Source organism: Loxodonta africana, chromosome 3, assembly GCF_030014295.1.
Source record: "Loxodonta africana isolate mLoxAfr1 chromosome 3, mLoxAfr1.hap2, whole genome shotgun sequence".
In the NCBI taxonomy this organism is placed as follows: Eukaryota; Metazoa; Chordata; class Mammalia; order Proboscidea; family Elephantidae; genus Loxodonta; species Loxodonta africana.
The window spans coordinates 144,045,123-144,060,684 of NC_087344.1; the positions used below are offsets into that span (position 1 = coordinate 144,045,123).

At 42.8% G+C, this 15,562-nt stretch overlaps 1 protein-coding gene across 3 annotated transcripts in view; it reads right to left on the reverse strand.

Moving 5' to 3' along the window:
• FNBP1L (formin binding protein 1 like) overlaps nucleotides 1–15,224 on the reverse strand; it is a 112,265-nt gene extending 97,041 nt beyond the window's left edge. For all 3 annotated transcript variants that reach the window (XM_064282242.1, XM_064282241.1, XM_064282243.1), the window contains exon 1: nucleotides 14,984–15,224. In XM_064282242.1, the coding sequence (XP_064138312.1) occupies nucleotides 14,984–15,007 (24 nt within the window). In that variant the 5' untranslated portion in view covers nucleotides 15,008–15,224. The remainder of the gene's footprint in view (nucleotides 1–14,983) is intronic.
• Between the last annotated feature and the right edge of the window lie 338 nt (nucleotides 15,225–15,562).

The following is a 15,562-nucleotide window of genomic DNA, read 5'->3' on the forward strand; positions in this document are numbered from 1 at the left end:
AATCAAAACTACAATGAGATTCCATCTCACTCCAACAAGGCTGGCATTAATCCAAAAAACACAAAACAATAAATGTTGGAGAGGCTCTGGAGAGACTGGAACACTTCTACACTGCTGGTGGGAATGTCAAATGGTACAACCACTTTGGAAATTGATTTGGTGCTTCCTTAAAAAGTTAGAAATAGAACTACCATACAATCCAGCAATCCCACTCCTTGGAATATATCGTAGAGAAATAAGAGCCTTTACACAAACAGATATATGCAAACCCATGTTTATTGCAGCACTGTTTACAATAGCAAAAGGTGGAAGCAACCAAGGTGCCCATCAACAGATGAATGGATAAATAAATTATGGTATATTCACACAATGGGATACTAGGCACTGATAAAGAACAGTGATGAATCTGTGAAACATTTTATAACATGGAAGAATCTGGAAGGCATCATGCTGAAATTAGTCAGTTGCAAAAGGACAAATATTGTATAAGACCACTATTATAAGAACTCAAGAAATAGTTTAAACAGAGAAGAAAATATTCTTTGATGGTTACGAAAGGGGGCAGGGAGGGAGGGTGGGAGAAGGGTATTCACTAATTAGATAGTAGATAAGAACTATTGTAGGTAACTATAAAGACAACACACAATACAGGTGAGGTCAGCACAACTGGACCAAACCAAAAGCAAAGAAGTTTCCTGAATAAACTGAATGCTTCAAAGGCCAGAGTAGCAGGAGCGGGTGTTTGGAGACCATGGTTTCAGGGGACATCTAAGTCCACTGGCATAATAAAATCTATTAAGAAAACATCCTGCATCCCACCTTGGAGAGAGGTGTCTGGGGTCTTAAATGCTAGCAAGCAGCCATCTAAGATACTTCAGTTGGTCTCAACCCACCTGGATCAAAGGAGAATGAAGAACACCCAGGATACAAGGTAAGTACAAGCCCAAGAGACAGAAAGGGCCACATAAACCAGAGACGACATCAGCCTGAGACCAGAAGAGCTAGATGGTGCCCAGCTACAACCGATGACTGCCCTGACAGGGAACACAACAGAGAACCCGTGAGGGAGCAGGAGAGCAGTGGGATGCAGACCCTAAATTCTCATAAAAAGACCAGACTTAATGGTCTGACTGAGACTAGAAGGACCCCGGTGGTCACGGCCCCTAGTCCTTCTGTTGGCCCAGGACAGGAACCATACCCAAAGCTAACTCTTCAGACAGGGATTGGACTGGACAACGGGTTGGAGAGGGATGCTGGTGAGGAGTGAGCTTCCTAGATCAGGTGGACACTTGAGACTATGTTCGCATCTCCTCCCTGGAGGGGAGATGAGAGGATAGAGGGGGTTAGAAGCTGGCGAAATGGACACAAAAACAGAGAGTAGAGGGAGGGAGTGGGCTGTCTCATCTCATTAGGGGGAGAGCAATTGGGAGTATGTAGCAAGGTGTATATCAGATTTCGTGTGAGAGACTAACTTGATTTGTAAACTTTCACTTAAAGCACCAGGAAAATTTAAAATAAAGAAATAAATGATAGCAAAGCTAACATATACACCTGGATATTATGTTTCTCTAATTAAATGTCAAAATCAAACATTTTTAGTATAAAAGAGTGACTGGCAAGTTTGGGGAGAAATACCAAAACCCATTGCCAACGAGTCGATTCCGAGTCATAGCAACCCTATAGGACAGAGTAGAACTGTCCCCTAGAGTTTCCAAGGAGCACCTGGTGGATCTGAACTGCTGACCTTTAGGTTAGCAGCCGTAGCACTTAACTACTATGCCACCAGGGAAGAAATATCAAATATAAATGCAGTATCTTCTTAACATCACAAATTTCTTCTTAATACAGTACCACTGTCATCTGTATTTCAGCTTTGATTTATGTTTTATTTTACTATTTGCTGATGTGATTTTATACACCTGCTGATGTATCATGACTCAAAATGAGAAAAAACAGCTGCAAACATCCATTCATAATCAGAACATGAAATGTACGAAGTACGAATCAAGAAAATTGGAAATTGTCAAAAATGAACTAGAACGCATAAACATCGATATCCTAGGCATTAGTGAGCTGAAATGGTCTGGTATTGGTCATTTTGAATCAAACAATCATATGGTCTACTATGCCAGGAATGACAGCTTGAAGAGGAATGGCATTGCATTCATCGCCAAAAAGAACATTTCAAGATCTATTCTGACGTACAACGCTGTCAGTGATAGGATAATATGCCTACAGGGAAGACCAGTTAATATGACTATTATTCAAATTTATGTACCAACCACAAAGGCCAAAGATGAAGAAACTGAAGATTTTTATCAACTTTTGCACTCTGAAAATGATCGAACATGCAATCAGGAGGCGCTGATAATTACTGGTGGTTGGAAAGGGAAAGTTGGAAACAAAGAAGGATCAGTAGTTGGAAAATACAGCCTTGGTGACAGAAACGATGCCGGAGATTCCATGACTGAATTTTGCGAGACCAACAACTTCTTCATCGCAAATGCCTTTTTTCACCAACATAAACGGCAACTCTACACGTGAACCTCGCCAGATGAAATACACAGGAATCAAATCAACTACATTTGTGGAAAGAGACAATGGAAAAGCTCAGTATCACCAATGAGGGAAAGGCCAGGGGCCAACTGCGGGTCAGACCATCAGTTACTCATATGCAAGTTCAAGTTCAAACCGAAGAAAATTAGAACAAGTCCACGAGAGCCAAAGTACGACCCTGAGTATATCCCACCTGAATTTAGAGACCATTTCCAGAATAGATTTGACACATTGAACACTAATGATCAAAGGCCTGACGAGTTCCAGAGTGACATCAAGGACATCATACTTGAAGAAAGCAAGAGGTTATTAAAAAGACAAGGGCAAAAGACCTAAATGGATGCCAGAAAAGACTCTGAAACTTGCTCTTGAACGTCAAGTAGCTAAACCAAAAGAAAAAAATGATGAAGTAAAAGAGCTGAACAAAAGATTTCAAGGGGTGGCTCGAAAAGACAAAGTAAAGTATTACGATATCATGTGCAAAGACCTGGAGATAGAAAACCAAATGGGAGGAACACGCTCAGCATTTCTCAAGCTGAAAGAACTTAAGAAAAAATTCAAGCCTCCAGTTGCAATACTGAAGGATTCTAGGGGGGAAATATTAAACAATGCAGGAAGCATCAAAAAAAGATGGAAGGAATATACAGAGCCACTATACCAAAAAGAATTGGTCGACGCCGAACCATTTCAGGAGGTAACATATGATCAGGAACCAATGGTACTGAAGGAAGAATTCCAGGCTGCACTGAAGGCACTGGCGAAAAAAAGGCTCCTGGAATTGACAGAACACCAACTGAGATGTTTCAACAATCAGATGCAGCGCTGGAAGTGCTCACTCGTCTATGCCAAGAAATCTGGAAGACAGCTAACTGGCCAACTGATCTATATTTATGCCAATTTCCAAGAAAGGTGATCTAACCAAATGTGGAAATTATCAAACAATATCATTAATATCACATGTAAGCAAAATTTTGCTGAAGATCATTCAAAAATGGCTGCAACAATACATCGACAGGGAACTACTAGAAATTCAAGCCAGATTTAGACAAGGATGTGGAACCAGGGATATCACTGCTGATGTCACATGGATCCTGGCTGAAAACACAGAATGCCAGAAAGATGTTTGTTTACTTGTGTTTTACTGACTATGCCGAGGCATGTGACTGTGTGGATCATAACAATTATGAATTGCACTGCAGAGAACGGGAATTCCCGAACACTTAACTGTGCTCACGAGGAATGTATACATGGATAAAGAGGCAGTCATTCGAACAGAACAAGGGGATGCTACATGGTTTAAAGTCAGGAAAGGTGTGCGTCAGGTTCGTATCCTTTCACCATATCTATTCATTTTTATTCAATCTGTAAGCTGAGAAAATAATCTGAGAATCTGGACTATGTGAAGAATGGGGCGTCAAGATTGGAGAAAACCCATTAACAACCCTCGTTATACACATGACAAAACTTTGCTTGCCGAAAGTGAAGAGGACTTGAAGCACTTACTGATGAAAATCAAAGTCCACAGCCTTCAGTATGGATTTAACCTCAACACACACACACAAAAAAAAATCCTTACAACTGGACCAATAAGCAACATTATGATAAACAGAGAAAAGATTGAGGTTGTCAAGGATTTCATTTTACTTGGATCCACAATCAATGCCCATGGAAGCAGCAGTCAAGAAATCAAAAGACACATTGCATTGGGTAAATCTGCTGCAAAAGTCCTCTTCAAAGTGTTGAAAAGAAAAGATGTCACTTTGAGGACTAAGGTGCCCTTGACCCAAGCCATGGTGTTTTCAATCACCTCATATGCATGTGAAAGCTGAACAATGAGTAAGGAAAACTGAAGAACTGATGCCTTTGAATTATGGTATAATAGTTTCTAAAATCAGGTAGTGTGAGGCCTCCCACTTTGTTCTTCTTTTTCAGTAATGCTTGGAAACCCTGGTGGCGTAGTGGTTAAGTGCTGTGGCTGCTAACCAAAATGTCGGCAGTTGGAATCCACCAGGCACTCCTTGGAAACTCTATGGGGCAGTTCTACTCTTTTCTATAGGGTTGCTATGAGTTGGAATCAACTCGACAGCAAAGGGTTTTGTTTTGTTTTTACGTATCCAGTGTCTCTTCCCTTTCCATACGAAGCAGGTGATTTGTTGATGTTTCAAGGTTGGTGGCTTCTTGAGTAGGCAGTCTGGGATATAGAGAGAAAAAGAAAACCCAAGGAACTCACCTCTGTGTTGTTCCTTGGGTCTCTAGGTCCCTGGCTGTTCTGCCTTCTCTCCATCTTTCAGAGTTTTCTTCCCTTTTTTTTAATAACAGCTTTATTGAGGTGGGAGCCCTGGCGGCGCAGTGGTTAGGAACTCAGCTGTTAATCAGTGGGTCAGCAGTTCGAATCTACCAGCCATTCCTTGGAAACCCTCTGGGGCGGTTCTATTCTTCCTATAAAACCAAAGCCAAAGCCATTGCCATCAAGTCAATTCTGATTCATAGCAACCTTATAGGACAGAGTAGAACTGGCCCATAGGGTTTCCAAGGATCACCTGGTAGATTTGAACTGCTGACCTTTTGGTTAGCAGCCAAACTCTTAACCACTAAGCTGGTACAACAACAGATACATAGACCAATGGAATAGAATTGAGAACCCAGACATAAATTCATTCATCTATGAGCAGCTGATATTTGACAAAGGCCCAAAGTCCGTTAAATGGGGGAAAAGACAGTCTCTTCAACAAATGGTGCTGGCATTAACTGGATATCCATCTGCAAAAATATGAAATAAGACCCATAACTCACACCATGCACAAAAACTAACTCAAAATGGATCAAAGACCTACATATAAAATCTAAAACGATAAAGATCATGGAAGAAAAAATAGGGACAATGCTAGGAGCCCTAATACATGGCATAAACAGTGTACAAAACATTACTAACAATGCACAAACACCAAAAGGGAAACTAGGTAACTGGGAGCTCCTAAAAATTCAAACACTTATGCTCATCCAAAGATTTCACCAAAAGAATAAAAAAGACAGCGTACAGACTGGGAAAAAATTTTTGGTTACAACAAATCCAATCTGCATCTGATTTGTAAAATCTACAAGATACTGCAAGACCTCAAGAACAAAAAGACAAATAACTCAATTAAAAAATGAGCAAAGGAGATGAATGGATAATCAAACTGTGGTACATACACACAATAGAGTATTACACAATGATAAAGAACAACCATCAATCTGTGAAGCATCTTATAACATGGATGAATCTGGAGGACATTATACTGAGTGAAATAAATTAATCACAAAAGGACAAATATTGTATGAGACCATTACTGTAAAAACTCACAAAAAGGTTTACACACAAAAAGAAACAATCTTTCATGATTATGAAGAAGGGGAGGGGCAGGGTAGGGATGGAAAAACACTAAACAGACAATAGGTAAGTGGTAACTTTGGTGAAGGGTATGATAGTACACAATACTGGGGAAGCCAGCACAACTTGTATAAGGCAAGGTCATGGAAGCTCCATAGACACATCCAAACTCTCTGAGGGACCAAATTGGTGGGCTGAGGGCTGTGGGAACCATGGTCTCAGGGAACATCTAGCTCATTTGGCTTAATGTAGTTTATAAAGAAAATGTTCTATATTCTACTTTGGTGAGTAGTGTCTGGGGTCTTAAAAACCTGTGTGCGGCCATCTAGGATACTCCACTGGTCTCATCCCTTCGGGAGCAAGGAAGAATGAAGAAAACTAAAGACATAAGGGAAACATTAATCCAAAGAACTAACGGACCACATCGACTACAGCCTCCACCAGACTGAGTCCAGTACAACTAGATGGTGCCCAGCTACCACCAGTGACTGCTCTGAGAAGGATCACAATAGAGGGTCCCAGACAGAACAGGAGAAAAATACAGAACAAAATTCTAACCCAAAAAGAAAAACCAGACTTGCTGGCCTGATGGAGACTGGAGAAACCCTGAGAGTACGGCCTCCAGATACCCTTTCACCTCAGCAATGAAATCACTCCTGAGGTCCACCCTTCAGCCAAAGATTGGACAGGTCCATAAAACAAAATGAGACTAAAGGGGCACACCAGCTCAGGGGCAAGGACTAGAAGGCAGAAGGGAATAGAAAAGCTGGTAACAGGGAACCCAAGAATGAGAAGGGGAGAGTATTGACATGTCGTGGGGATATTAACCAAAGTCATAAAACAATAGGTGTACTAACTGTTTAATGAGAAACTAGTTTGTTCTGTAAACCTTCATCTAAAGATTAAATAAATAAATATGGGCAAAGGATATGAACAGGCACTTCACCAAAGAAGACATTCAGATGGCTAACAGATACATGAGGAAATGCTGAAGATCATTAGCTATTAGAGAAATGCTAATCAAAACTACGATGAAATACTATCTCACCCCAACAAGGCTGGCATTAATCCCAAAAAAACACAAAATAATAAATGTTGGACAGGTTATAGAGGGATTGGAACACTTATACACCGCTGGTGGGAATGTAAAATGGTACAACCACTTTGGAAATCGATTTGGTGCTTCCTTAAAAAGCTAGAAACAGAACTACCATATGATCCAGCAATCCCACTCCTTGGAATATATCGTAGAGAAATAAGAGCCCTCACAGGAATAGATATATATGCACACCCATGTTCACTGCAGCACTGTTTACAATAGCAAAAAGATAGAAACAACCAAGGTCCCCATCAACGGATGAATGGATAAACAAATGATGGTATATTCACACAATGGAATACTACACAATGATAAAGAACAACAATGAATTCATGAAACATCTCAAAACATGTAGGAATCTGGAAGGCATTATGCTGAGTGAAATTAGTGAGTTGCAAAAAGCCAAATTTTGTGAGACAACTATTACAAGAACTCGAGAAAAGGTTTAAACACAGAAAAAAACATTCTTTGATGGTTACGAGGGTGGGAGGGAGGGAGAGGGATATTCACTCACTAGATAGTACACACAATTATTTTAGGTGAGGGAAGGACAACACACAATATGGGGGAAGTCAGCACAACTGGACTAATGCAAAAGTTATGAAGTTTCCTGAATACAACCGAACACTTTGAGGGACAGAGAAGCCGGGACGGGGGTATGGGGACCATGGTTTTGGGGGACATCTAGGTCAACTGGCCCAACAAAGTGTATCTAGAAAATGTTCTCCATCCCAGTTTGGTGAGTGGCATCTGGGGTCTTAAAGGCTGGCAAGCGGCCATCTAGGATGTATCAATTGCTCTCAACCCACCTGGAGCAAAGGAAAATGAAGAACGCCAAAAACACAAAGAAAATCTGAGCCCCCCAAAAAAGAAAAAAACCCACTGCCACTGAGTCAATTCTGACTCACAGCGACCCCATAGGACAGAGTAGAAGTGCCCCATAGAGTTTCCAAAGAGCACCTGGTGGATTCAAACTGCCAACATTTTGGTTAGCAGCCATAGCACTTAACCACTACGCCACCAGGGTTTAAGAGCCACATAAACCAGAGACTCCATCAGCCTGAGACCAGAAGAACTAGATGGTGCCCAGCTACCACTAATGACTGCCCTGGCAGGGAACACAACAGAGAACCCCTGATGGAGCAGGAGAAAAGTGGGATGCAGACCTCAAATTCTAGTAGAAAGACCAGACTTAATGGTCTGAGTGAGACTGAAGGGACTACAGAGGTCATGGCCCCCAGCATTTTCTGTAAGCCCAAAACTAAAATCATTCCCAAAACCAACTCTTCAGACAAAGATTAGCCTGGACTATACAATATAAAATGATACTGGTGAGGAGCGTGCTTCTTAGCTCAAGTAGACACATGAGACTATGTGGGCAGCTCCTGTCTGGAGGCACAGTAAGAAGCCAGAGGGGGACAGGAGTTGGTTGAATGGACACAGGAAATACAGGGTGGAGAGTAGGAGTGTGCTGTCACATTGCAGGGAGAGCAACTAGGGTTACATATCAATGTGTGTATAAGTTTTTGCATGAGAAACTCACTTAAAGCACAATTAAAAAAAAAAATCATAAAACCCAGAGGGATTCCTCCCTCCCGCCACCAAAGGATTCATTTGGAAGGTAGAAGTAATCCCTTTTACTAACACAAACTAACGTTTCCTTCTGTGAATTTTTAAGTGATCTGAAAATTGGGGTAATTACATGCTAACATAACTACTCATACACACACACACAAAATAGGTTCATGAATCAAGCATTCAGACTCCACGAGCTCTTAGCCTGGTCCCAATGCCCTTCATCACCACTTTCAGGCTAACCGCTATACTCCGGTCATTCCAGCAAACATTAAAGATCATACCAGTGTCAGGCTCTATGCCAGGCAGCATGCTGATAACTGAGGATACAGCAATGAATAAGAGATGAGCTCTGCTTTCTAGGAACTTCTCAGGAACTCTCACTGATTCCTCTCTAGAGCACTGACCTTCAACTCTGCTAATGCATAACCTTACTTTTTCAAAGCCCAGGTCAAATGAACAGCCTTCATAAAGTTTTCCCTGTGATGTCTGGAATAAAAGGTAATTCTTCACAGCTCTAATTCCATTTACTGCTTTCTACGTGCTTTACGGTTACTTACTTAAGCCTTAATTCCCTACATGAGCTATTTGAAGCTCAGGCTGATATCTAATTGATTAGTTCTGGTATGACCCACTAGGCCTAGCCTAGTGCCAAGACTATTAAAAAAAAAAAAAAACCAAACCCAGTGCCGTCGAGTTGATTCCGACTCATAGCGACCCTATAGGACAGAGTAAAACTGAGCCATAAAGTTTCCAAGGAGCGCCTGGCGGATTCGAACTGCCAACCCTTTGGTTTGCAGCCGTAGCAGTTAACCACTATAGCTAAGACTACAGCAGGCAGAAAATAAACATCTGCGGAACGAACATCAGTCCTTTTACATCCTTCTGATATACCAGATGTACCTGGCCTGAACTGAAATATGGAACAGTTCTTGTCACCTATAAAACAGAGTATAATCCTCTTTTCCTACCAGTTTTTAATGTGCTGCATATATGATTATGTTCCCCAAGACAGGTTTCTGTGATGGAGCTGAAAATGTTTAAAGACTGCAGATTATTAAATAAGATACCACTTGTAGATGCACATAAAAGGTACTCGATAATTATAAAACATTACTATCTTCTTACTATATTTTGCCTGCAAATAGACATACAGGAAAAAATATACAGAACAGGTTTTTAAATTTCCAGCCAAACCCACATTTTATAGATTGGGGGAAGGAAAAAGAGCGACTGTTTTAAGAAAAAGGCAGGGAAGGAGGATGGAAATGGAGTAGGGAGTAGCAATACAGAGGAGACATGGGTTAGAGGCAGCTCTCCAGTTTCCACCTTATTATCATCAGGTCGGAAAGGTATTATGAAAAGGTGTCTTACAACCTCTCACCCTCCTTAACTAATGGCAACAAGACCTGTAATACAATGCTGAGCTCGATAATTTCTATCAACGAAAGGGAATATAAGGTATAAATAAATATTTATATAATGACTATTTTTCAAAGATTTGAAAACACAAGAAATAACTATAACATAAGGCAGTAGCCTCATAATAAAGATAATATCCAGAATTCATAGTCTGGGGACAGGGGGTTGACAAATACTGTTCAACAGAGGACACCGTGGACAGTGATAACAATGCAAAGGAGTATTTTGGAATTAGGAAGGTAGTATCACCTAAAACGACTCAAGTTCCCTCAGGGCAGGACCAGTATTAAAAACTTTGTAAAATCTCACCAGATCTTGCACCGTGTTTTAAGTTATAATTGCTGTTGTTAGCTGCCAACCAGTGGGCCCCCAACTCACGGCAACCCTATGCACAACAGGATCGGACTGTTGTGACCCATGGGTTTTTCGCTAGCTGATTTTCAGAAGCAGATTGGCAGACTTTCATCCTAGTCTGTCATAGTCTGGAAGCCCTGCTGAAACTTGTTTAGCATCATACCAACACACAAACCCCCACTGACAGACGGATGGTACCTACACCTTAGGTAGATTAGCCAGGAATCCAAGCCAGGTATTGAACCCAGGTCTCCAGCATGAAAGGCAAGAATTCTACCACTGAGCCACCTATGACCTGTTTTCTATATTAATAGGCATTCAACAACTATTTTATTCTTTACGCTAAACGGAATTTCTATGGCAGTTTCATGGCCTTTAAAAGAGCAGTATCGTTCACTTTAACAAGGAGTTTCCACCTGTAAGCAAATGTCCTCTAAAAAATCTGAAACAAAACTAAAGTCAATGTTTCAGAAACGGTCTAACAGTACAGATTACAATGGGACTCAATCGCTTTGTTCTAGACAAATCTATTAAGATTTCACCAGCTATTCTGGCAGTCATGTCACCAAGCTATCAGTCAAGTAAACTCATGAATTGCCTAGGTCAGTTCTTTCCCAAGTTGTAAAATTTTTTAACCCATGTATTAAAGTTACTTTTATCTCTCTTCACATCATCATTTTGACTTTGGCTTGTTTAGCCCTTCCTGAACTATCACCTAGACCACCTCATCTATCGTTACCTACAAAGGTTTTCAGAACCTTTAATCTGAAGGTCTGAAAGGAGATTTTAGTCTCCCTCCAGGAAACATTCACTAATCCGTAATCAATACTCTGGGTAATGCAATCAGCTGTTAATTCAATTACGTAAAATATGCATGATCACCTGCAGACATTACTTTAGTCAGTAAAAACAAAGATTAACCCAGCCCCTACCTCAACTACCCGATAATCTGGTACACTTAAAACGTAAGTGTTAAAATAGCCGTGCTATATAAAGTGCTATGAGAACTAAGATAAAGAAGCATTTAAATTTAATTAAAGGTTAAGACTGGAGATATTACATTAGGAAATCATCTATTCTATCATCTCACCCACATTTTTCACTATCTTCTCAAAAGATACCTGAGCTTTGTCAAATGCACTCTGCTAATAATACGAAAATAACAATGGCTTTTAAAATTACAGGCTGTAAAAACTAAGGGCTAAAAATCACACAGTCCGGAAAACTAAAAGGCATAAAAAGGCTTGTAAATCCCTAGGAATTAAATCACATATTTAAACCTATCTTCTAACTCCAAGATTAGTTATCTCAGTCCTAATTTCTAATATTTTACTCTTTCCCTTGGGTAGCAAATTTTTTTAATAAATCACGATATGGCTATGATGTGCTCAGCCATATTTTTCATATCCATCTGTACACACACACACACACACACACACACACACTCAACAACCCAGAGATTTAATTTCTGTTGAACTGTACTTGGCTCCTCAAAAAACTAAAAAGCCATCTCCTTATAAGAAAACTGTATTGACTAAGCACAACACTTCTCCAATCTCTAATTTCCTTATTTGGTAAAAAGAGCTAATTACAACAAAGTCTGAGCTTTGTGAAATCATTAATTCATATTTTGACTCTTTCTGATCCAACCATTCTTGGAAATCAACACAACAAGCAATGCTTAAGATGCTACCTTATAACTTACCTTGCATCCTGAAGAAATGAAAACAGTCATCTCTTTGGTGTTACCCAGAACCCAGAATTGTGACTCTACCATATATTTACTACCTTACTTAAATGCTCATTTGCAACAGTAGAAATCCCTTAAAGCACAGCTCAAATTTATTACCAATTAATTCATATCCCTTCACAACCATACAACAGAAGTCTGCCATAACCTACTTAGCTTATTACTTAGGTACTAGTCCTGTTCCCCTGTGTCAGTATTAAGGCAGTTCTACCGGATCGCTTTATTCTCAAATTTAACATTAAGTCTTAAGAAGCATTAAAATAGCAATAAAAATCCAATGAATGTTACGAGAAACAGATCTAAGTTTGAGAGTATAACCACATACCATAATTTTTTTTTAACGACTTATTTTTAATAATTAAAATGGCTTCGGGACAGTAATGTGAATCTTAACATGAAATATGAGAACAGGTTTCTAAATTCAAAATTTCGAGAAAATTTTTCTGACCTCAAATTCTTCAATGGCAAGGGCACAGTACAGGTGTTTGTATTATATTACAATCCACTGGACGCACAATATCTTTATTCGAAACTGAACACAGTGAAACAGGAAGCCCATTTTTTCTAAGGTCTCTCCTAGTCCCAACAATAGTTCTCTACACCAAGTTCTACTTATCTAAGGTTTAAACACCAAATTGGTATTACTTGATTCTACATTACTTAACTAAGGTTGCCCTGAAATCCTCAAACTAAAAACTTTAAAATATGGAGTTGCATTAAATTTTAAGAGAAAAATTAAAAATATTTTTTCAGACTGTCTGAAAGGACATAAAACAATAAAATCTGACCACTTCTACAGTTTAACTTTTCAAATCGCTGAGAAACGATTTAAATGGCTGAGAGTAAACAGCCAAACAGCAAGAGACAGAGGGGGATTGGAACAGCTTCTGAACGTAGTATATTCTTAAAAAAAAAAAAAAAAAAAAAAACGCATTTTAGTCTTCACTAAAATATTTTATTTTTCCTTTAAAGTGTTTTTCTATAATGTGATAAAATTTCAATTTTAAAATCTAAGGTAGTATTTCTCCATTTTTCCTATGTGTACTTTTTAAAAACTGATAAAATTAGCTCCCTCTGAAACATGGATCATTAAATTATGCAAAAAGAAAAATATTTTCTAATTATAAAAATGGGAAATAAAACTATACCCATTTCCTTCAATTGATGATATACTATAATCAACTATAAAACCAAAAAAAAAACCCATTGCCATCCAGTGAATTCCGACTCACAGCAACCATATAGGATAGAGAAGAACTGCCCCACAGGGTTTCCAAGGCTATAATCTTTACAGAAGCAAACTGCGACATCTTTCTCCCTTGGAGAAGCGTTTGGTGGGTTCGAACCGCCGGCCTTTCAGTTAGCAGCCGAACGCGTGAAAAGGCCAATAATGCCTGAGATTTTAACCTTAATTCATTTAATATATAACCTCCCCAATATGAGACCAATTAATGCTATGTAAGAAACCGAATGGCAAGGCTCCCGAGGTGTGTTCTCTAGGGTGGCGTATTTGCAGACCGGGCAAGCACTTGTCCGGAATGCTCCAAGAGGTTCCTGGGCTGGTTAAGCTGGTGTCCAACTAAACGAGCTCTAAGGTCTCTTTCAGTTGTAAGATTCCGAATTTGTGAGTAAGATGTGAAAAATAATAACATTTTCTCCTTCAATCAGCCAATTTCCCTCCACTCACACGCTAACCGCAAACGTATATACAAAAAAAAGTTCTCTCTCCCCTTTCTCTTCAGTAATTTCACAAGATCCGCGTTAACAAAAGGCATGGAAAATATGCACAGGTGGGATAAAAAGGGGAGTGGCTGAGGCCCGGTCGCTCTCGGGACAGCGCCCCCACGCCCCCTGTCCCCCAAAGCACCTGAGAAATCCCTGCCCTCCACATCTCTACCCTTCCGCGGCGACGTCGGGCACACATTCTCCGACCTCTTACACTCAACCCACACCTTGGCTAGACACTGGGCATTGTCTGGAGCCTCCAGCTCCCCAGGAAGACGTGAAGAAAGGGAAAGGAAAGGAGAGAGCACGAGTAAGAATAAAGAAAAAAGGAAGAGAAAACAAAACAATCGGGAAGCCGTGCGCTCCTTTTGCCAAAATCGTATGCCCATCACTCAATTTAATTTAGATCCCAAAAGCCAACCCACCGGCCCAAAGCCTGCAGCCTCAGGTGGCCCAGCCAGAGTCCCCCAGCCTTGGCTAGCCCAGAGCCCGGAGACAAGGAGGGGGAAATGGGCGTGTGGGCTGGGCCTTGCTGGCCGGAGGCCGGGCGCCGAACAAAGCCGCCCGGCTCCCCCTACCCGGGGCGGGGGCGAGGGCAGCGGGCGGCGCCTCCCGGCTCCCCGCGCCGCCCGCGGCCGGCAACGCCCTCGCCCTGGGGACCCTCGCCCGGGCTGGGGTCCACAGCGAGCTTCCTCCCAGCCTGCGAACAGCGCCCCTTCGGGACAATGGGCCCCCTCCCCCGCTCCAGGCGGGGAGATACAAAGGCGGAGGAGCGCGGCCCCGCGCCGAGCCAGTCGTCGGCAAAGTGAAGGCGGAGAAGGGAAAAGGGACCCAAGCGAATCGCAGAGGACGCGGGAGCCCGCGGGCCGCTTCCCGGCCGTCCAGGAGCTACCCCAGACCCCCCGCGCGACAGAGACGGGAGCGCGAACCCGGCGCAGCCGACTCCCTGAGCCCGGCAGAGGAGGAAGAGGGGTCTGCACACAAAGAGGCGCGGGACCCCCACCCTCCGCAGCGCCGGGGCAGAGGACTGCACGACGCGCTACTGCCGCCGACGGTCCACGGCGGCCACCCCGCCCGCGCCGCGCCACTCGGGGACCGGGGTCCTCGCGGGGCGCCCCTCTCCCCCACTCACCCACAGCTCCGTGCCCCAGCTCATGGCGGAACTTGAGGCGACCCCAGCCGTCTGACTGCCCCGCTGTCTGTCTGTCCGTCCGCCGGCTCTGCAGTCAGTCGGTTCGCCCTCCCACTGTCTGGCCGGCGGGCTCGCGGTTCCACTGCTCTGCCGGGGAAGGTACTGCCACCGCTGGGCCCCCCAGTGAGTGAGAAAGACGCGACTGGAAAAGCTGCCGCCGCCGCCGCCGCGTCCCCGCCTCCCGGAGCCGGGAAGGAGGGGGCCAGGGCCGAGGGGAGGCGGGACGCGGAGCGGGGAGGGGGCGGGGCGCGGTGCACCCTGGGATCGGGGCGGACCGCACGGGGCCGGTCGCAGCCGGCCGGGGTCCCCTAGCGGGCGGCTGTGCCCTGGGCTTCCTCGCGGGTAGGGTCTCCTCCGGCTTTCCTGCGGGTTCGGATGGTCCCACCGCCTCTGCAGCTCCAATCTCTGCATCCCAGATAGAAAGGGAGAGAAGCAGAAGCCGCCCACCTACCCTAATCTCATCACTTCTTTGCCCTGAGCCCCCTCCAGTCCTGAGGCAACTTCGGTCACCGCCTTTTC